At 47.6% G+C, this 22,037-nt stretch overlaps 1 protein-coding gene across 4 annotated transcripts in view; it reads left to right on the forward strand.

Annotated features, from left to right (window-relative positions):
- The window catches only part of LOC106597592 (CCR4-NOT transcription complex subunit 2), a 75,719-nt gene that overhangs the window by 28,866 nt on the left and 24,816 nt on the right, over nt 1-22,037 (forward strand). For 3 of the 4 annotated variants that reach the window (XM_082964233.1, XM_082964230.1, XM_082964231.1), the window contains exons 2-5: nt 3,245-3,367; nt 14,835-14,907; nt 16,194-16,344; nt 16,791-17,009. In XM_082964233.1, coding sequence (XP_082820359.1) covers nt 3,245-3,367; nt 14,835-14,907; nt 16,194-16,344; nt 16,791-17,009 — 566 coding nt within the window. Of the gene's footprint in view, nt 1-3,244; nt 3,368-14,834; nt 14,908-16,193; nt 16,345-16,790; nt 17,010-22,037 lie in introns of those variants that run through there. The other variant, XM_082964232.1, reaches the window with a different exon arrangement.

Raw genomic sequence — 22,037 nt, forward strand, 5'->3', positions numbered from 1 at the left:
TGATGGCTGGTCTTCATCTAGTCACCACCATCCTTTACCCCCCCTACTCCTTAATGTCCTGATGGCTGGTCTTCATCTAGTCACCACCATCCTTTACCCCCCTACTCCTTAATGTCCTGATGGCTGGTCTTCATCTAGTCACCACCACACATACAGGGTGTAATGACCAGATGCTTGTCCCCGCCCCCAACAATGGGATTCGTTGTCCACAGCAGGCTGTCAAGCGCCCGCCTATTCCTCTTTGGATTGGTGGATACAGCTTGTTATTTGAATATGTTTTTGGGAGCAGATTTATTAGTGAAAATGTAAATTTTAGGCCAGAAAACGGAGCAGTTATTTGAAAATAGGTCGGTCCGTTATGTTTAGTTTTAAACATCCAAGAGTGTCCTGGAGTGTTGTACTCTCCTAATGAACACGCCCTAGATGTTCCTTGTTGTGTAGGCCAGTCTCAGTCATGAGCTTCTGGCTCAAAGTTGCTGTGGTGTGAGACGAATGGAAATGGCCTACTCGGTGTATGTAGAGCGGGTTGGTGAGAGTCTGGGAAGGTTTTTCATCTTGGTCTAAGGTCATAACACAGGCTGTTGGTAGCTGGTGTGGGAGATAAATAGTTAGGCCATTAGTGTTCCTTCAGAGGGTGGACCATGTTGTCTTGGGTCAGTGCTAATGGATTCTTCCTTTATTTTGGTGGGATTTTGACAGTATGATAGTTTACTCTCTAGTCCTACAGCTGGTTTTCAAACATCCTCTCAAGGTCATCCAGCAGCCTACTGTATTCCACAGTGTACTTGGCCTGGATTTGTAGACAAAATACATTTTTCTGTTCTCCACAACAACCCCGATGTTGAGCTTTGTTTTATGCTCTTGCTTGGCCTCATCCCTTTGAGTTAGTTAGCTTAGCCAACGGTCTTGGGCCTAAACTGTAAAATGGGTCCGAGATGTCTAGTTTGTGCTACAAGGCTAGATGGAGAATTTTGCTTCAAAAAGGGAAATGTAGAAAACATATTTTCAAAAGTAGGCTTGAATATGAAGGCATCTGGGAACTCGAAGATACTGCATCCGGGCCTACTTTTCAGCTGGTTGTGTTTTTGGCCAGCTAGTTATTAAAGAAACACTTAAAAAATATCACTACTCAGAGAAGCTTTTACATAATCCAAAGCTAAGGATAGTGACGTTGCACCGAATACTGTTTATCTGCTGTAAGCTAATGCTATTAGATGAGCTGTGTGTGTGTGTGTGTGTGTGTGTGTGTGTGTGTGTGTGTGTGTGTGTGTGTGTGTGTGTTGATACTCTGTGCTTTCATGATAGAGCCATGTGTTTTCAGGAAGATAAGACAACCTGACCTCACTGAAGCTGGCTGCACCAGTAGGTCAGGTCAGCTGTTGTCAACAAAGCAGCGACTCCAACTCCTATGATCAATGACTTCCACTGCTCAGCTATGTGACCAACCAGGACCTCGAGTCCACCCCTACCCCTGGCTCCTATTGGCAAGGACTTTGACAGGGAGGAGGGGCTTATGGCCAGCTCCAGACTGTGATTGGCTATCATCACTCGTTGTCAGTCACTCCATGTTGTCCTAAACCAGTGGTCACCAACCTTTTCTGAGTCCAGATCACTTTCCCAGTCAAAAAGCAAGCCAAGATCTACCGCTCAGATTTTAAAAAAGAAAATGGACTTAAAAAATGTACCATTAACCTCCTAAAAAAAATGTCCTTTAGGAATGAGGTTGGTGCAGTAGGCCTAATACAGTACCACAGCATATTGACTATATGCAGTCTTGTTCTTCTCAAACCATATATTTCACAACTCCAGCTTTGATAACAACACATCAGTTGGTGTAGTGCTGGTGAGGCACAGCTGAGCATGTCATGACGTCAGTGATCTTCAGGTTGGAACGCCCAGTTGGATGACCGCTCCAAAATATTTTTCGCAGTCAGATCTAGTCCCCCCCCACCCCCTGAGTCTGTTGTTTTGAACACGACATTAGTCTCAGCGGAGGGAGGGAGGGAGGGAGGGAGGGAGGGAGGGAGGGAGGGAGGGAGAGAGAGAGCAGCAGAGGAGGATCCCTGCTCTCGTTTCCTTTCCTCCGGTGAGTCTGACCAGAGAGGGGGACGCCGTCTTACACCTGACGGTGGAACTCGAGTCGCACTGCATCTGTCTCATGCACTAATTCATGTTGCTCTTATGACCAGAGAAAGTGAAATATTACTTGATATTAAAATAGACAAGACGAGCTGCTAATAATAAGAAAAGGGAAGGGCTGTCGATACACACGACTACTCATTCATTTCAGCTGCAGGGCGAGTGGAAGTAGGGACAAGAGCTTTTTATGTTTTGTAATAGTGTTGAATAAAAACTGTGACCGTGCTGAATAAACATGGACATGAACTCCCTCATAAAAACAGCAGCTCTTTGCTGTATTCTTTGACAGTCTCTCTCTGGTCATGGTTTTAAGTTATGAAATGTCACGTAGGCTAGTATGAAACTCTGCTGTGGCCTGGGGCCGTGGAAGCTGTAGGCATGGTGATTTGAGCTGTCTGATTAGCCAGTGCACTGGGTCCACTTGATTTAGCCACAGATCTCCCAGTCCGCCGGGTAGGAGGAGTTTGTGTTTTTAAACAAATTAAATGGTTGAAAATAGGAACACTTTGCCTATCTGGTGCTCAGGGCTTCTGAATGAAATGCACCCACCACCAACAGGGCTTCTGAATGAAATGCACCCACCACCAACAGGGCTTCTGAATGAAATGCACCCACCACCAACAGGGCTTCTGAATGAAATGCACCCACCACCAACAGGGCTTCTGAATCAAGTGCACCCACCGCCAACAGGGCTTCTGAATCAAGTGCACCCACCGCCAACAGGGCTTCTGAATCAAGTGCACCCACCGCCAACAGGGCTTCTGAATCAAGTGCACCCACCGCCAACAGGGCTTCTGAATCAAGTGCACCCACCGCCAACAGGGCTTCTGAATCAAGTGCACCCACCGCCAACAGGGCTTCTGAATCAAGTGCACCCACCGCCAACAGGGCTTCTGAATCAAGTGCACCCACCGCCAACAGGGCTTCTGAATCAAGTGCACCCACCGCCAACAGGGCAACACAAATAATAATAAAAATGTAGCTCAAGCCTTTATCGTTGGCTTTTCTCCATAAATGTTTGATCGACTAGGAATGCCTTGTGGATGGCGATCGAGCAGTTGGTGACCTGTGTCCTAAACCCTTTCCTCCTTTCCTCCCTCTACAGGTGACTAACAGCATGTTTAGTGCTACCAGAAAGAGGTTTGTAGAGGGGGTGGAGAGCGACTACCCTGATGACACTATGTATTATGGCCAGTCGTCCATGTTCCCACATCCATCAGACAAAGACGTAAGTGATGCTACCGGCATGTTACAACCTTTGACCTCATTTCCCCCCTATTGTGAGGTGGCTGATTGGTCAGTTGTCACTCAGTCAGTAAAACCCATAGAGGTTGAATCAATACTACTTGGTTCTCTATGGTTCTGGATTGATGTGGGGGTGAACGGCTTCTCCAGCTGTTCAGGTTTTGGCTTCATTGCAGTCATCTAAGCTCATGTTTCTGTTGCTATGGCATTATTTTCAAAGCTGATCTTTTGTTGTTTCCGCTTTGCCTCAGTAACTGTGCGTGGTGAGGTTAAATATGTGTGTGCTTGTGTGGTTAATAGGGAAGCGGACGACTCATTCACTCTTAGTTCCAGTTAATACAGATGAATCACATGGTGATATTAGTCCATCTAGATATGGAACATCCTAACTATGGTCTCTACAAGATGAACACTAATCTGAATCCTGGGCCTGCTATGTGACTGACCACGTGAGAGGGCTTAAATCTAACCTGGTCTATCTAGACAGGAGGACATCTAACCTGGTCTATCTAGACAGGAGGACATCTAACCTGGTCTATCTAGACAGGAGGACATCTAACCTGGTCTATCTAGACAGGATATCCATAGAGAAGAGCAGAACAAGGCATTCATAACCCAGGTCTCAATAGAGCCTTCACTCTTCTTGTGTCCCAAATGGCACCCTATTCCCTATACAGTGCACTACTTTTGACTAGGGAATAGGGTTCCATTTGGGATGTAGCCCTGATTGTATTTCCCCCCCCATTCCCAGACAACTGAAGGAAAACTCAGAACTGTTCAGGCACCAGATCAAGGTGGCCTGCCCGGGTCTTTGGCACCAGAAAGCAGACGGAGGCGGTGTAGTCTCAACTCCGCCGGGAGCCAATGGCTCTGATATGGCCTCAGATTAACAAATGGAAGGAGTCCCAGGCAGAGGCAGTGTAGTATCAACTCCGCCAGGAGCCAATGGCTCTGATATGGCCTCTGATTAACCTCTCTAGGGTCGGCGGGACGAAATCGTCCCACCTACGTAACAGCCAGTGGAATCCTGTGGCGCGTTATTCAAATACTTTAGAAATGCTATTACTTCAATTTCTCAAACATATGACTATTTTACACCATTTTAAAGACAAGACTCTCGTTAATCTAACCACACTGTCCGATTTCAAAAAGGCTTTACAACGAAAGCAAAACATTAGATTATGTCAGCAGAGTACCAAGCCAGAAATATTCAGACACCCATTTTTCAAGCTAGCATATAATGTCACAAAAACCCAGAAGACAGCTAAATGCAGCACTAACCTTTGATCTTCATCAGATGACACACCTAGGACATTATGTTATACAATACATGCATGTTTTGTTCAATCAAGTTCATATTTATATCAAAAACCAGCTTTTTACATTAGCATGTGACGTTCAGAACTAGCATACCCCCCGCAAACTTCCGGTGAATTTACTAACAATTTACTAAATTACTCACGATAAACCTTCACAAAAAGCATAACAATTATTTTAAGAATTATAGATACAGAACTCCTCTATTCACTCGATATGTCCGATTTTAAAATAGCTTTTCGGTAAAAGCACATTTTGCAATATTCTCAGTAGATAGCCCGGCATCACAGGGCTAGCTATTTAGACACCCAGCAAGTTTAGCACTCACCAAAGTCAGATTTACTATAAGAAAAATGTTATTACCTTTGGTGTTCTTCGTCAGAATGCACTCCCAGGACTTCTACTTCAATAACAAATGTTGGTTTGGTCCCAAATAATCCATAGTTATATCCAAACAGCGGCGTTTTGTTCGTGCGTTCAAGACACTATCCGAAAGGGTGACAAGCATGGCGCATTTCGTGACAAAAAAATTCTAAATATTCCATTACCGTACTTCGAAGCACGTCAACCGCTGTTTAACCTGTTAGGGCTAGGGGGCAGTATTGACACGGCTGGATAAAAAACATACCCGATTTAATCTGGTTACCACTCCTACCCAGTAACTAGAATATGCATATACTTATTACATATGGATAGAAAACACCCTAAATTTTCTAAAACTGTTTGAATGGTGTCTGTGAGTATAACAGAACTCAAATGGCAGGTCAAAACCTGAGAGATTCCTTTACAGGAAGTGGCCTGTCTGACCATTTCTTGAACTTCTTTTCCATCTCTATCTTTTACTAAGGATCTCTGCTCTAACGTGACACTTCCCACGTCTTCCATAGGCGCTCAGAGCCCGGGAAAAAACAGAATGTCGCCATCCCAGCCCCAGGCTGAAACACATTATCGCCTTTCTCAAGTGGCCGATCAAGGGACTCTGGGCTTATGCGCGTGACCCGACCGCCCCCGCCTTTGTGATTTTTTTCCTCTGTTTGCCGAAAAGGAGATTCCCTGTCGGAATATTATCGCTTTTCTATGAGAAAAATGTCGTAAAAATTGATTTTAAACAGCGGTTGACATGCTTCGAAGTACGGTAATGGAATATTTAGAATTTTTTGGTCACGAATTGCGCCATGCGCACAACCCTTCTTTACCATTTCGGATAGTGTCTGGAACGCACGAACAAAACGCCGCTATTCGGATATAACGATGGATTATTTTGGACCAAACCAACATTTGTTATTGAAGTAGCAGTCCTGGGAGTGCATTCTGACGAAGACAACAAAAGGTAATCAAACTTTTATAATAGTAAATATGATTATGGTGAGTGCTAAACTTGCCGGGTGTCTAAATGGCTAGCCGTGATGCCTGGGCTATGTACTTAGAATATTGCAAAATGTGCTTTCACCAAAAAGCTATTTTAAAATCGGACATATCGAGTGCATAGAGGAGGTCTGTATCTATAATTCTTAAAATAATTGTTATGCTTTTTGTGAACGTTTATCGTGAGTAATTTAGTAAAATGTTAGCGAATTCCCCGGAAGTTTGCCGGGGGTATGCTAGTTCTGAACGTCACATGCTAATGTAAAAAGCTGGTTTTTGATATAAATATGAACTTGATTGAACAAAACATGCATGTATTGTATAACATAATGTCCTAGGGTTGTCATCTGATGAAGATCATCAAAGGTGAGTGCTGCATTTAGCTGTCTTCTGGGTTTTGGTGACATTATATGCTAGCTTGAAAAATGGGTGTCTGATTATTTCTGGCTTGGTACTCTGCTGACATAATCTAATGTTTTGCTTTCGTTGTAAAGCCTTTTTGAAATCGGACAGTGTGGTTAGATTAACGAGAGTCTTGTCTTTAAATAGCTGTAAAATAGTCATATGTTTGAGAAATTGAAGTAATAGGATTTTTAAGGTTTTGAAAATCGCGCCACAGGCTTAAAGTGGCTGTTACGTAGGTGGGACGAATTCGTCCCGCCTAGCCCAGAGAGGTTAAAATACATTTTTATGCCATTTTTCTCATAAAAAAGCGATAATATTCCGACCGGGAATCTGCGTTTAGGTAAAAAGACGAAAGAAAATAAAGCACGGGGTCGACTCGTGCACGCGCGTAAGCCCATTGTCCTCTGATCGGCCACTTGCCAAAAGCGCAAATTTGTTTCAGCCTGGGGCTGCCTCGATATCATTCAGCTTTTTCCCGGGCTCTGAGAGCCTATGGGAGCCGTAGGAAGTGTCACGTTACAGCAAAGATCCTCAGTCTTCAATAAACAGAGACAAGAAGAACAAGATCTTGTCAGAGAGGGCACTTCCTGTAAGGAATCTTCTCAGGTTTTGGCCTGCCATTTGAGTTCTGTTATACTCACAGACACCATTCAAACAGTTTTAGAAACTTTAGGGTGTTTTCTATCCAAAGCCAATAATTATATGCATATTCTAGTTACTGGGCAGGAGTAGTAACCATATTAAATCGGGTACGTTTTTTTTATCCGGCCGTGTCAATACTGCCCCCTACCCCCAACAGGTTAACAAATGGAAGGAGTCCCAGGCAGAGGCAGTGTAGTATCAACTCCGCCGGGAGCCAACGGCTCTGATATGGCCTCTGATTAACAAATGGAAGGAGTCCCAGGCAGAGGCAGTATCCCAAATGACACCCTATCCCCTGAGTTCCATATTCTCCTTCCATAGGAGCCCTGGTCAAAAGTACGGTGTTTATATAGTAAATAGATTGCCTTTTCAGAAGCTGCCGAGGACGAACCTTGTTGGTTAGTTGACACTTGTGTGTGGGAAGGAACAATGGACCTACAGTGTTCTCTGGGACCAGAGACGGGGCAGACAGCCAGGGACACAAAACCCCTCAGTTAACAAGCATCTCAGTGTGTTGTGATCATCTCAGAGGTTCCCTTCACAATGATAGCTTCCCCTCCAGCCTGTGACGGACGGACGGATGGACGGACGAAGGCTCAGGAAATATGCTGAGGAGAGAACTTGGTCTCTTTATCGAGTCTTACCCCCAGTTCCTCCGGTCCTCTCTCCCGGCCAAGTTATGGAGAGCCTCACATCTTCTCCTCCAGTGCTGTTTGATAAGTAGCGAGGAGAGAGGAATCAAGGAAATATTTTTGAGAAAGATCCTTGAGTCTGAGCACCCGTCATCATGTTCCCAGTCCATCAACAACAGACGTTGTACCCACTGCTCCAAGGCTACGTTCCCTCCCTGAGAAGAACAGACTGAACCCAGCTCTGTGGGAGGCAGACTGACTGACTGAACCCAGCTCTGTGGGAGGCAGACTGACTGACTGAACCCAGCTCTGTGGGAGGCAGACTGACTGACTGAAGCCAGCTCTGTGGGAGGCAGACTGACTGACTGAAGCCAGCTCTGTGGGAGGCAGGCTGACTGACTGAAGCCAGCTCTGTGGGAGGCAGGCTGACTGACTGAAGCCAGCTCTGTGGGAGGCAGGCTGACTGACTGAAGCCAGCTCTGTGGGAGGCAGGCTGACTGACTGAAGCCAGCTCTGTGGGAGGCAGGCTGACTGACTGAAGCCAGCTCTGTGGGAGGCAGGCTGACTGCCTTTCTACTCTAACCTCAGAGCAAGGCCCCTACGCAGGACCACGCTGCGCAGGACCGCGCAATCGTGACAGCGGCCAAGCATGAACACAACTACTGATGGCGTGGTCATTTTGGTTTGTGTTGAGTCCCCATGCTTTACCATAGACACCATAATAATGGAGGCTAACAGCCATATAAGGGCTTCTTATATCAGCCAATAACATATCAAAGGGTTTATCCCCCACACAGTCTGCTCTGAGGGAATTCTGCTGGTTTAAGGCTCACAGCCCTGTTCAAAACGGGTACCTCACCTCTCTCCTCTGGCTCATCTGTCTGAGAAGAGGTATTAAACCCCTAGAGAGAGAACATCTGGTCTGAAACCAGACCTGTCTGATATCTGCTCTACTGAACCTGGAGAGAGAACATCTGGTCTGAAACCAGACCTGTCTGATATCTGCTCTACTGAACCTGGAGAGAGAACATCATCATCTGGTCTGAAACCAGACCTGTCTGATATCTGCTCTACTGAACCTGGAGAGAGAACATCATCTGTCCTGAAACCAGACCTGTCTGATATCTGCTCTACTGAACCTGGAGAGAGAACATCAGCTGGTCTGAAACCAGACCTGTCTGATATCTGCTCTACTGAACCTGGAGAGAGAACATCATCATCTGGTCTGAAACCAGACCTGTCTGATATCCTGATATCTGCTCTACTGAACCTGGAGAGAGAACATCATCATCTGGTCTGAAACCAGACCTGTCTGATATCTGCTCTACTGAACCTGGAGAGAGAACATCATCTGGTCTGAAACCAGACCTGTCTGATATCTGCTCTACTGAACCTGGAGAGAGAACATCATCTGGTCTGAAACCAGACCTGTCTGATATCTGCTCTACTGAACCTGGAGAGAGAACATCATCTGGTCTGAAAGCAGACCTGTCTGATATCAGCTCTACTGAACCTGGAGAGAGAACATCATCTGGTCTGAAAGCAGACCTGTCTGATATCTGCTCTACTGAACCTGGAGAGAGAACATCATCTGGTCTGAAACCAGACCTGTCTGATAACAGCTCTACTGAACCTGGAGAGAGAACATTATCATCTGGTCTGAAACCAGACCTGTCTGATATCTGCTCTACTGAACCTGGAGAGAGAACATCATCTGGTCTGAAACCAGACCTGTCTGATATCTGCTCTACTGAACCTGGAGAGAGAACATCATCTGGTCTGAAACCAGACCTGTCTGATAACAGCTCTACTGAACCTGGAGAGAGAACATCATCTGGTCTGAAACCAGACCTGTCTGATATCTGCTCTACTGAACCTGGAGAGAGAACATCATCTGTCCTGAAACCAGACCTGTCTGATATCTGCTCTACTGAACCTGGAGAGAGAACATCATCTGTCCTGAAACCAGACCTGTCTGATATCTGCTCTACTGAACCTGGAGAGAGAACATCATCTGGTCTGAAACCAGACCTGTCTGATATCTGCTCTACTGAACCTGGAGAGAGAACATCATCATCTGGTCTGAAACCAGACCTGTCTGATATCTGCTCTACTGAACCTGGAGAGAGAACATCATCTGGTCTGAAACCAGACCTGTCTGATATCTGCTCTACTGAACCTGGAGAGAGAACATCATCATCTGGTCTGAAACCAGACCTGTCTGATATCTGCTCTACTGAACCTGGAGAGAGAACATCATCTGGTCTGAAACCAGACCTGTCTGATATCTGCTCTACTGAACCTGGAGAGAGAACATCATCATCTGGTCTGAAACCAGACCTGTCTGATATCTGCTCTACTGAACCTGGAGAGAGAACATCATCTGGTCTGAAACCAGACCTGTCTGATATCTGCTCTACTGAACCTGGAGAGAGAACATCATCTGGTCTGAAACCAGACCTGTCTGATATCTGCTCTACTGGACCTGGAGAGAGAACATCATCATCTGGTCTGAAACCAGACCTGTCTGATATCTGCTCTACTGAACCTGGAGAGAGAACATCATCTGGTCTGAAAGCAGACCTGTCTGATATCTGCTCTACTGAACCTGGAGAGAGAACATCATCTGGTCTGAAACCAGACCTGTCTGATATCTGCTCTACTGAACCTGGAGAGAGAACATCATCTGGTCTGAAACCAGACCTGTCTGATAACAGCTCAGCTGAATGGTGCTTCTCTATTGAATAGTTTAGACTCCCAGGACTTTAAAGAACTTCTAAACAGCTCCAGGTAAGCAGACATCTGATGGACATCTAGACTCTCTGTACAAGGAGCTTCTTAGCAGAGCAGTAGTGGAACTTGGAAGGGACTCTGACATGTAAAGGGTTATTTTATGGCCAACTAAACTGGACTGTGCTAGTGGTGTGATGATAAATGTGTTATAGTCTCAACACTGTGATCACCTCTCATTAGATGAGTACTGAGGACAAAGAGAATAAATCATCATCATGTAATATACCATTTAGCAGACACCTTTATCTCAGTCATGCCTGCGGACATGTTAACTTACGGGTGGTCCAGGGAATCCAATCCTCAAAGATGTGCAGCTCAGCTTGGACTAGGTTCTGTACCTTCATACCAGTACAGTGAGTAGGATACTTTGGTAGTAAGGATAACAAGATGGTCTGAGTCCAGCCCAGAAATGTCCCTCAGGTCAGAGGTAACGGGCAGTGCTGATGGAATGTGACGCCAGCCTGCCCTGGGTTCTATAGGTGGGACGGGATTCCGGAAAATTCCAGAGTTCTTGGGTTCAAGGAGCAGGTAGTAGGGCTACGTTTAGTCCAGTCTGGAAGAATTCAGACTTTTAGTAGTCTGCTGTGCCATACAGCTTCCAGTCAGAGGATAGATTTGTCTCCCCGATTTTAAAATTGATGTATTATCTCAATAATATCCTCATCACACATTTGGTTTAGAATTTTTTACACGCTTGTGTTCTGTGCTAAAAATATTCTCTCACTCTGGGGTATAATTCACCTATTTGCATATTTCAGGTGCTGTGTGCTTAAGGAAATGACATCAGTTATTGGTGTTGCTTTTTCAGACAGTCATGTTTCTCATTGTTTTCCTTGTCCCCTGTTAGACTGCACCAGAGAACTAAACACTGATCACATGATGAACTGACAGGCTTGTCCCCATTTAGACTGCACCAGAGAACTAAACACTGATCACATGATGAACTGACAGGCTTGTCCCCTGTTAGACTGCACCAGAGAACTAAACACTGATCACATGATGAACTGACAGGCTTGTCCCCTGTTAGACTGCACCAGAGAACTAAACACTGATCACATGATGAACTGACAGGCTTGTCCCCATTTAGACTGCACCAGAGAACTAAACACTGATCACATGATGAACTGACAGGCTTGTCCCCATTTAGACTGCACCAGAGAACAGCCAACCATAACCATACAAAGCTTTACCTGATGACAGCCAACCATAACCATATACAGCTTTACCTGATGACAGCCAACCATAACCATATACAGCTTTAACTGATGACAGCCAACCATAACCATATACAGCTTTACCTGATGACAGCCAACCATAACCATATACAGCTTTACCTGATGACAGCCAACCATAACCATATACAGCTTTACCTGATGACAGCCAACCATAACCATATACAGCTTTACCTGATGACAGCCAACCATAACCATATACAGCTTTACCTGATGACAGCCAACCATAACCATATACAGCTTTACCTGATGACAGCCAACCATAACCATATACAGCTTTACCTGATGACAGCCAACCATAACCATATACAGCTTTACCTGATGACTGCCAACCATATACAGCTTTACCTGATCACTGATGACAGCCAACCATAACCTTATACAGCTTTACGTGATGACTGCCAACCATATACAGCTTTACCTTATGACTGATGACAGCCAACCATAACCATATACAGCTTTACCTGATGACTGATGACAGCCAACCATAACCATATACAGCTTTACCTGATGACTGATGACAGCCAACCATAACCATATACAGCTTTATCTGACGACAGCCAACCATAACCATATACAGCTTTACCTGATGACAGCCAACCATAACCATATACAGCTTTACCTGATGACTGATGACAGCCAACCATAACCATATACAGCTTTACCTGATGGCAGCCAACCATAACCATATACAGCTTTACCTGATGACAGCCAACCATAACCATATACAGCTTTATCTGATGGCAGCCAATCATAACCATACGGCATAACCATTGCAGCTTTACCCTTTACCTGATGACAGCCAACCATAACCATATACAGCTTTACCTGGTGACAGCCAACCATAACCATATACAGCTTTACCTGATAACAGCCAACCATAACCATATACAGCTTTACCTGATGACAGCCAACCATAACCATATACAGCTTTACCTGATGACAGCCAACCATAACCATATACAGCTTTACCTGATGACAGCCAACCATAACCATATACAGCTTTACCTGATGACTGCCAACCATAACCATATACAGCTTTACCTGGTGACAGCCAACCATACGGTATACAGCTTTACCTGGTGACAGCCAACCATAACCATATACAGCTTTACCTGATGACAGCCAACCATACGGTATACAGCTTTACCTGATGACAGCCAACCATAACCATATACAGCTTTATCTGATGGCAGCCAATCATAACCATATACAGCTTTACCTGATGACTGACGACAGCCAACCATAACCATATACAGCTTTACCTGATGACAGCCAACCATAACCATATACAGCTTTACCTGATGGCAGCCAACCATAACCATATACAGCTTTACCTGATGACAGCCAACCATAACCATATACAGCTTTACCTGATGACAGCCAACCATAACCATATACAGCTTTACCTGATGACAGCCAACCATAACCATATACAGCTTTACCTGATGACAGCCAACCATAACCATATACAGCTTTACCTGATGACAGCCAACCATAACCATATACAGCTTTACCTGATGACTGATGACAGCCAACCATAACCATATACAGCTTTACCTGATGACTGATGACAGCCAACCATAACCATATACAGCTTTATCTGACGACAGCCAACCATAACCATATACAGCTTTACCTGATGACTGACGACAGCCAACCATAACCATATACAGCTTTACCTGATAACAGCCAACCATAACCATATACAGCTTTACCTGATAACAGCCAACCATAACCATATACAGCTTTATCTGATGGCAGCCAACCATAACCATATACAGCTTTACCTGATGACTGACGACAGCCAACCATAACCATATACAGCTTTACCTGATAACAGCCAACCATAACCATATACAGCTTTACCTGATAACAGCCAACCATAACCATATACAGCTTTACCTGATAACAGCCAACCATAACCATATACAGCTTTACCTGATAACAGCCAACCATAACCATATACAGCTTTATCTGATAACAGCCAACCATAACCATATACAGCTTTACCTGATAACAGCCAACCATAACCATATACAGCTTTACCTGATGGCAGCCAACCATAACCATATACAGCTTTACCTGATAACAGCCAACCATAACCATATACAGCTTTACCTGATAACAGCCAACCATAACCATATACAGCTTTACCTGATAACAGCCAACCATATACAGCTTTACCTGATGACAGCCAACCATACGGTATACACTGACTTAAAATTTATATAAGGAAATCAGTCAATTGAAAATAAATTCATTAGGTCCTAATCTATGGATTTCACATGACTGGGAATACAGATATTCCTCTGTTGGTCACAGATACTGTAAAAATAGGTAGGCGCATGGATCAGAAAAGCAGGCAGTATTTGGTGTGACCAGCATTTGCCCCATGCAGCACAACACGTCATCAGGCTGTTGATAGTGGCCTGTGAACACGCTGTCGTACATGTCGATCCAGAGCATCCCAAACATGCTCAACGGGTGACGTGTCTGAGTATGCAGGCCGTTTTCAGCTTCCAGGAGTTGTGTACAGATCCTTGCGACATGGGGCCGTGCATTATCATGCTGAAACATGAGGTGATGGCGGCGGATGAATGGCACGACAATGGGCCTCACGATCTCGTCACGATATCTCTGTGCATTCAAATTGCCATCAATAAAATGCTATTCTGTTCATTGTCCTTAGCTTATGCCTGCCCATACCATAACCCCACCGCCACCATGGGGCACTCTGTTCACAACGTTGACGTCAGCAAACCGCTCGCCCACACAAAGCCATACACGCGGTCTTCCATCTAGCAGAGCCAATTGGCCTGGTCTGACAGAGGGTAGGTGACGTAGCCTATACAAGAGAGCTGAAGTACAGGAGCAGAATAAGGAGCCCTCCTTATTTAACATTAGATACCATTTTATCCCACAAAACAGATGACTTTCTTTGTAAAGTGAATGGAAAAGATCTTTGACTGAACCCCCTACCAGTTTCCTTCTCTTGTAAGTGACCTCAAAGAGAAGTGAATGAACCTCCACTAACATGCATCTCCTGCTCCCTGTCTTCCAGATGCTGGCATCTCCATCCCCATCGTCGTCAGGTCAATTGTCGCAGCTTGGTGCCAGTTTATACGGGCCACAAAGTAAGCACTGCTCGTCCGCTGTCCCTACACCATCCCTGCATGGCTTTGAGCACGCCACTGCTTAGCCTGCATTCTGCCACTGCTTAGCCTGCATTCTGCCACTGCTTAGCCTGCATTCTGTCACTGCTTAGCCTGCATTCTGTCACTGCTTAGCCTGCATTCTGTCACTGCTTAGCCTGCATTCTGTCACTGCTTAGCCTGCATTCTGTCACTGCTTAGCCTGCATTCTGTCACTGCTTAGCCTGCATTCTGCCACTGCTTAGCCTGCATTCTGCCACTGCTTAGCCTGCATTCTGCCACTGCTTAGCCTGCATTCTGCCACTGCTTAGCCTGCATTCTGCCACTGCTTAGCCTGCATTCTGCCACTGCTTAGCCTGCATTCTGCCACTGCTTAGCCTGCATTCTGCCACTGCTTAGCCTGCATTCTGCCACTGCTTAGCCTGCATTCTGCCACTGCTTAGCCTGCATTCTGCCACTGCTTAGCCTGCATTCTGCCACTGCTTAGCCTGCATTCTGCCACTGCTTAGCCTGCATTCTGCCACTGCTTAGCCTGCCTTCTGCCACTGCTTAGCCTGCCTTCTGCCACTGCTTAGCCTGCCTTCTGCCACTGCTTAGCCTGCCTTCTGTCACTGCTTAGCCTGCCTTCTGTCACTGCTTAGCCTGCCTTCTGTCACTGCTTAGCCTGCCTTCTGTCACTGCTTAGCCTGCCTTCTGTCACTGCTTAGCCTGCCTTCTGTCACTGCTTAGCCTGCCTTTTAGAGCTCTGGTCAAAAGTAGTGTACTTAATAGGGAATAAGATGCCATTTGGGACATAACACGTCCTCCGGTCTGATCCTTTAGCTGGGTCAATATGTCCTACCTATGGCATAATGCTCTACAGGAAAGGATTGCGATCAATTCTATATCCTGTTCAGGAAGTGGATTGAATTGGCTGAGTTGAAAGTGTAATTGAGGCCGACCTTGGTACACAGATCAATATAAATACAGTAGTCCTCTGGGTTTTGGACCCGTTCCATGTTGTCACTATCGTCTTCTCCTGTCAGCTGTTGTCTTGAAACACTCAGTCTCTGTTTCTCCCAAGTATTTTAAAGGATTATAACCTAGCGTCTTCAGAGTTTACCAGTCCAAAGCCTGTTTATCTCCGACTCTAACCCACTGCCTTTCTCCCCTGTCTTTCTGTGTATGTCTACTGTATAAAGGAATATAGCTGACCATTTTAAAGCCTGTATCTCTCCAACTATAACCATCTTTCTCCCCTGTGTGTCTGTTGTCTGTGTGACGTCCAGGTGCCCTAGGGTTCCCTATGAGGGGCATGAGCAACACCACTGCTCAGTTGAATCGTAGCTTACCACAGGGCAACCAGCTACCGAGCCATGTTACCCCTGCCACTGGAGTCGCCCCCACAATGTCCCTCCATACTCCTCCCTCGCCAAGCAGGTACACCCCTCCACTTACAGGCCATGTACTGACATTTACATTGACAGTCACCTAGTTGGCTCTGGAATTCATCTCAGCATGTCTGGTTCTACCAACTTGATTCAGCTGACTGAAGCATTAAGTTGCTTGGCAAAAGGAACATCTTGTTAATGACAGTGCAGCTGTCAGCAGCCAGGTGAGCTCCTCCCTATGGGGTTAGGACTGTTGTTTACTGGGTAAATATCACTCATCGTGCCTAATAAAAACAAGGTTTTGATGAATCAGCAATTTTTATTTCGTTCTCTTTTTATCTGACGTGCTTTTCATGTTGTCCTGATCACGCCGCCCTGATCACATCCATGTCTCTGAGATGTCTCTCTTCTCTGTCTCTCTCTCTCTCTCTCTCTGTGTCTGTCTCTCTCTCTGTCTCTCTCTCTCTGTCTCTCTCTCTGTCTCCTCCACTGTAGGGGCATCCTACCCATGAACACGCGGAACATGATGAGCACCCCTCAGCAGGTGGGGCGCCAGGAGGTCATGGTGGGGGGCATGCCTAGTGGGGGCAGGACCAACAGCCTGGGCAGCTCGGGCCTGGGCAGCTCGGGCCTGGGCAGCCCCAACCGTGCCTCTCCCAGCATCATCTGCATGCCCAAGCAACAGCAGTCACGGCAACCTTTCACCATCAACAGGTAACACTAGAATGAAGCCAGACCGTATCAATGGGGGATGTATTGAACATTGTGAAGACAGGACATAGAAACCATGAAGACCTGTTGGTTACATATAATAAAGGCAGGCTTTGAACAGGTGAGACAATGAACAGTATAAAGACATGGAATAGAAGCCAGTCAAACCTTTTTCCTCCCTACTACAGTATAATGACATGGAATAGAAGCCAGTCAAACCTTTTTCCTCCCTACTACAGTATAAAAACATGGAATAACTGCCAGTCAAACCTTTTACCTCCCTACTACAGTATAAAAACATGGAATAGAAGCCAGTCAAACCTTTTACCTCCCTACTACAGTATAAAGACATGGAATAACAGCCAGTCAAACCTTTTTCCTCCCTACTACAGTATAAAAACATGGAATAGAAGCCAGTCAAACCTTTTTCCTCCCTACTACAGTATAAAAACATGGAATAGAAGCCAGTCAAACCTTTTTCCTCCCTACTACAGTATAAAGACATGGAATAACAGCCAGTCAAACCTTTTACCTCCCTACTACAGTATAAAAACATGGAATAGAAGCCAGTCAAACCTTTTACCTCCCTACTACAGTATAAAAACATGGAATAGAAGCCAGTCAAACCTTTTACCTCCCTACTACAGTATAAAAACATGGAATAGAAGCCAGTCAAACATTTTACCTCCCTACTACAGTATAAAAACATGGAATAACAGCCAGTCAAACCTTTTTCCTCCCTACTACAGTATAAAAACATGGAATAGAAGCCAGTCAAACCTTTTACCTCCCTACTACAGTATAAAAACATGGAATAGAAGCCAGTCAAACATTTTACCTCCCTACTACAGTATAAAAACATGGAATAACAGCCAGTCAAACCTTTTACCTCCCTACTACAGTATAAAAACATGGAATAGAAGCCAGTCAAACATTTTACCTCCCTACTACAGTATAAAAACATGGAATAACAGCCAGTCAAACATTTTGCTTCCATGGAATAAAGACAAACATTATCACTGGGTTAGACACAACAACTGACAAGTGTCTTCACTGACATTTTCAACTTCTCCCTGACTGAGTCTGTAATTCCTACATGTTTCAAGCAGACCACCATAGTCCCTGTGCCCAAGAAAGCAAAGGTAACCTGCCTAAATGATTACCGCCCCGTAGCCATGAAATGCTTTGAAAGGCTGGTCATGGCTCATCAACACCATCATCCCGGAAACCCTAGACCCACTCCACACTGGCCTTTCTCACCTGGACAAAAGCAACACCTATGTGAGAATGCTGTTCATTGACTACAGCTCAGCGTTCAACACCATAGTCCCCTCAAAGCTCATCACTAAGCTAAGGATCCTGGGACTAAACACCTCCCTCTGCAACTGGATCCTGGACCTCCTGATGGGCCGCCCCCAGGTGGTGAGGGTATGTAGCAACACATCTGCCACACTGATCCTCAACACGGGGGCCCATCAGAGGAGTGTGCTCAGTCCCCTCCTGTACTCCCTGTTCACCCACGACTGCATGGCCAGGCACCACTCCAATGCCATTAAGTTTACTGACGACCCAACAGTGGTAGGTCTGATCACCCAAGTCATAGACTGTTCTCTCTGCTACCACACGGCAAGCGGTACCGGAGCGCCAAGTCTAGGTCCAAAAGGCTCCTTAACAGCTTCTACACCCAAGCAATAAGACTGCTGAACAATTCATCAAATGGGCACCTGGACTATTTACATTGACCCCCCCCCCCCCCCCCACCCCTTGTTTTTACACTGCTGCTACTCGCTGTTTATTATCTATGCAGTCACTTTACCCCTACCTACATGTGCAAATTACCTCGACTAACCTGTACCCCCGCACATTGACTCTGTACCGGTACCCCCTGTATATAACCTCATTACTAACCTGTACCCCCCGCACATCTACTCGGTACCGGTACCCCCCTGTATATAACCTCATTACTAACCTGTACCCCCGCACATTGACTCGGTACCGGTAACCCCCTGTATATAGCCTCATTACTAACCTGTACCCCCGCACATTGACTCGGTACCGGTAACCCCCTGTATATAACCTCATTACTAACCTGTACCCCCGCACATTGACTCTGGTACCGGTACACCCCCTGTATATAACCTCATTACTAACCTGTACCCCCGCACATTGACTCGGTACCGGTAACCCCCTGTATATAACCTCATTACTAACCTGTACCCCCGCACATTGACTCGGTACCGGTAACCCCCTGTATATAACCTCATTACTAACCTGTACCCCCGCACATTGACTCTGTACCGGTAACCCCCTGTATATAGCCTCCACATTGACTCTGTACCGGTAACCCCCTGTATATAGCCTCCACATTGACTCTGTACCGGTAACCCCCTGTATAGAGCCTCCACATTGACTCTGTACACATTGACTCTGTCGCTCGCTCTCTCTCTCTCTCTCCCTGTCGCTCGCTCTCTCTCTCTCTCTCCCTGTCGCTCGCTCTCTCTCTCTCTCTCCCTGTCGCTCGCTCTCTCTCTCTCTCTCCCTGTCGCTCGCTCTCTCTCTCTCTCTCCCTGTCGCTCGCTCTCTCTCTCTCTCTCCCTGTCGCTCGCTCTCTCTCTCTCTCTCCCTGTCGCTCGCTCTCTCTCTCTCTCTCCCTGTCGCTCGCTCTCTCTCTCTCTCTCTCTCCCTGTCGCTCTCTCTCTCTCTCTCCCTGTCGCTCGCTCTCTCTCTCTCTCTCCCTGTCGCTCGCTCTCTCTCTCTCCCTGTCGCTCGCTCTCTCTCTCTCCCTGTCGCTCGCTCTCTCTCTCTCCCTGTCGCTCGCTCTCTCTCTCTCCCTGTCGCTCGCGCTCTCTCTCTCCCTGTCGCTCGCGCTCTCTCTCTCTCTCCCTGTCGCTCGCTCTCTCTCTCTCCCTGTCGCTCGCTCGCTCTCTCTCTCTCCCTGTCGCTCGCTCTCTCTCTCTCTCTCCCTGTCGCTCGCTCTCTCTCTCTCTCTCCCTGTCGCTCGCTCTCTCTCTCTCTCCCTGTCGCTCGCTCTCTCTCTCTCTCCCTCTCGCTCGCTCTCTCTCTCTCTCCCTGTCGCTCGCTCTCTCTCTCTCTCCCTGTCGCTCGCTCTCTCTCTCTCTCCCTGTCGCTCGCTCTCTCTCTCTCTCCCTGTCGCTCGCTCTCTCTCTCCCTGTCGCTCGCTCTCTCTCTCCCTGTCGCTCGCTCTCTCTCTCTCCCTGTCGCTCGCTCTCTCTCTCTCTCCTGTCGCTCGCTCTCTCTCTCCGTCGCTCGCTCTCTCTCTCGTCGCTCGCTCTCTCGCTCTCTCTCTCTCTCCGTCGCTCGCTCTCTCTCTCTCCGTCGCTCGCTCTCTCTCTCCGTCGCTCGCTCTCTCTCTCCCGTCGCTCGCTCTCTCTCTCCCGTCGCTCGCTCTCTCTCTCTCCGTCGCTCGCTCTCTCTCTCCCGTCGCTCGCTCTCTCTCTCCCTGTCGCTCGCTCTCTCTCTCTCCCTGTCGCTCGCTCTCTCTCTCTCCCTGTCGCTCGCTCTCTCTCTCTCCCTGTCGCTCGCTCTCTCTCTCTCCCTGTCGCTCGCTCTCTCTCTCTCCCTGTCGCTCGCTCTCTCTCTCCCTGTCGCTCGCTCTCTCTCTCTCCCTGTCGCTCGCTCTCTCTCTCTCCCTGTCGCTCGCTCTCTCTCTCCCTGTCGCTCGCTCTCTCTCTCTCCCTGTCGCTCGCTCTCTCTCTCTCCCTGTCGCTCGCTCTCTCTCTCTCCCTGTCGCTCGCTCTCTCTCTCTCCCTGTCGCTCGCTCTCTCTCTCCCTGTCGCTCGCTCTCTCTCTCTCCCTGTCGCTCGCTCTCTCTCTCTCTCCCTGTCGCTCGCTCTCTCTCTCTCCCTGTCGCTCGCTCTCTCTCTCTCCCTGTCGCTCGCTCTCTCTCTCTCCCTGTCGCTCGCTCTCTCTCTCTCCCTGTCGCTCGCTCTCTCTCTCTCCCTGTCGCTCGCTCTCTCTCTCTCCCTGTCGCTCGCTCTCTCTCTCTCCCTGTCGCTCGCTCTCTCTCTCTCCCTGTCGCTCGCTCTCTCTCTCTCCCTGTCGCTCGCTCTCTCTCTCTCTCCCTGTCGCTCGCTCTCTCTCTCTCTCCCTGTCGCTCGCTCTCTCTCTCTCTCCCTGTCGCTCGCTCTCTCTCTCTCTCCCTGTCGCTCGCTCTCTCTCTCTCTCCCTGTCGCTCGCTCTCTCTCTCTCCCCTGTCGCTCGCTCTCTCTCTCTCTCCCTGTCGCTCGCTCTCTCTCTCTCTCCCTGTCGCTCGCTCTCTCTCTCTCTCCCTGTCGCTCGCTCTCTCTCTCTCTCCCTGTCGCTCGCTCTCTCTCTCTCTCCCTGTCGCTCGCTCTCTCTCTCTCTCCCTGTCGCTCGCTCTCTCTCTCTCTCCCTGTCGCTCGCTCTCTCTCTCTCCCTGTCGCTCGCTCTCTCTCTCTCCCTGTCGCTCGCTCTCTCTCTCTCTCCTGTCGCTCGCTCTCTCTCTCTCCCTGTCGCTCGCTCTCTCTCTCTCCCTGTCGCTCGCTCTCTCTCTCTCCCTGTCGCTCGCTCTCTCTCTCCCTGTCGCGCGCTCTCTCTCTCCCTGTCGCGCGCTCTCTCTCTCTCCCTGTCGCGCGCTCTCTCTCTCTCCCTGTCGCGCGCTCTCTCTCTCTCCCTGTCGCGCGCTCTCTCTCTCTCCCTGTCGCGCGCTCTCTCTCTCTCCCTGTCGCGCGCTCTCTCTCTCCCCCTGTCGCTCGCTCTCTCTCTCCCCCTGTCGCTCGCTCTCTCTCTCCCCCTGTCGCTCGCTCTCTCTCTCCCCCTGTCGCTCGCTCTCTCTCCATGTCGCGCTCTCTCTCTCCATGTCGCGCTCTCTCTCCATGTCGCGCGCTCTCTCTCCATGTCGCGCGCTCTCTCCATGTCGCGCGCTCTCTCCATGTCGCGCGCTCTCTCTCCATGTCGCGCGCTCTCTCTCCATGTCGCGCGCTCTCTCTCCATGTCGCGCGCTCTCTCTCCATGTCGCGCGCTCTCTCTCCATGTCGCGCGCTCTCTCTC

This window comes from Salmo salar, chromosome 17 (genome assembly GCF_965601325.2).
Source record: "Salmo salar chromosome 17, fSalSal1, whole genome shotgun sequence".
NCBI classification, from domain to species: Eukaryota; Metazoa; Chordata; class Actinopteri; order Salmoniformes; family Salmonidae; genus Salmo; species Salmo salar.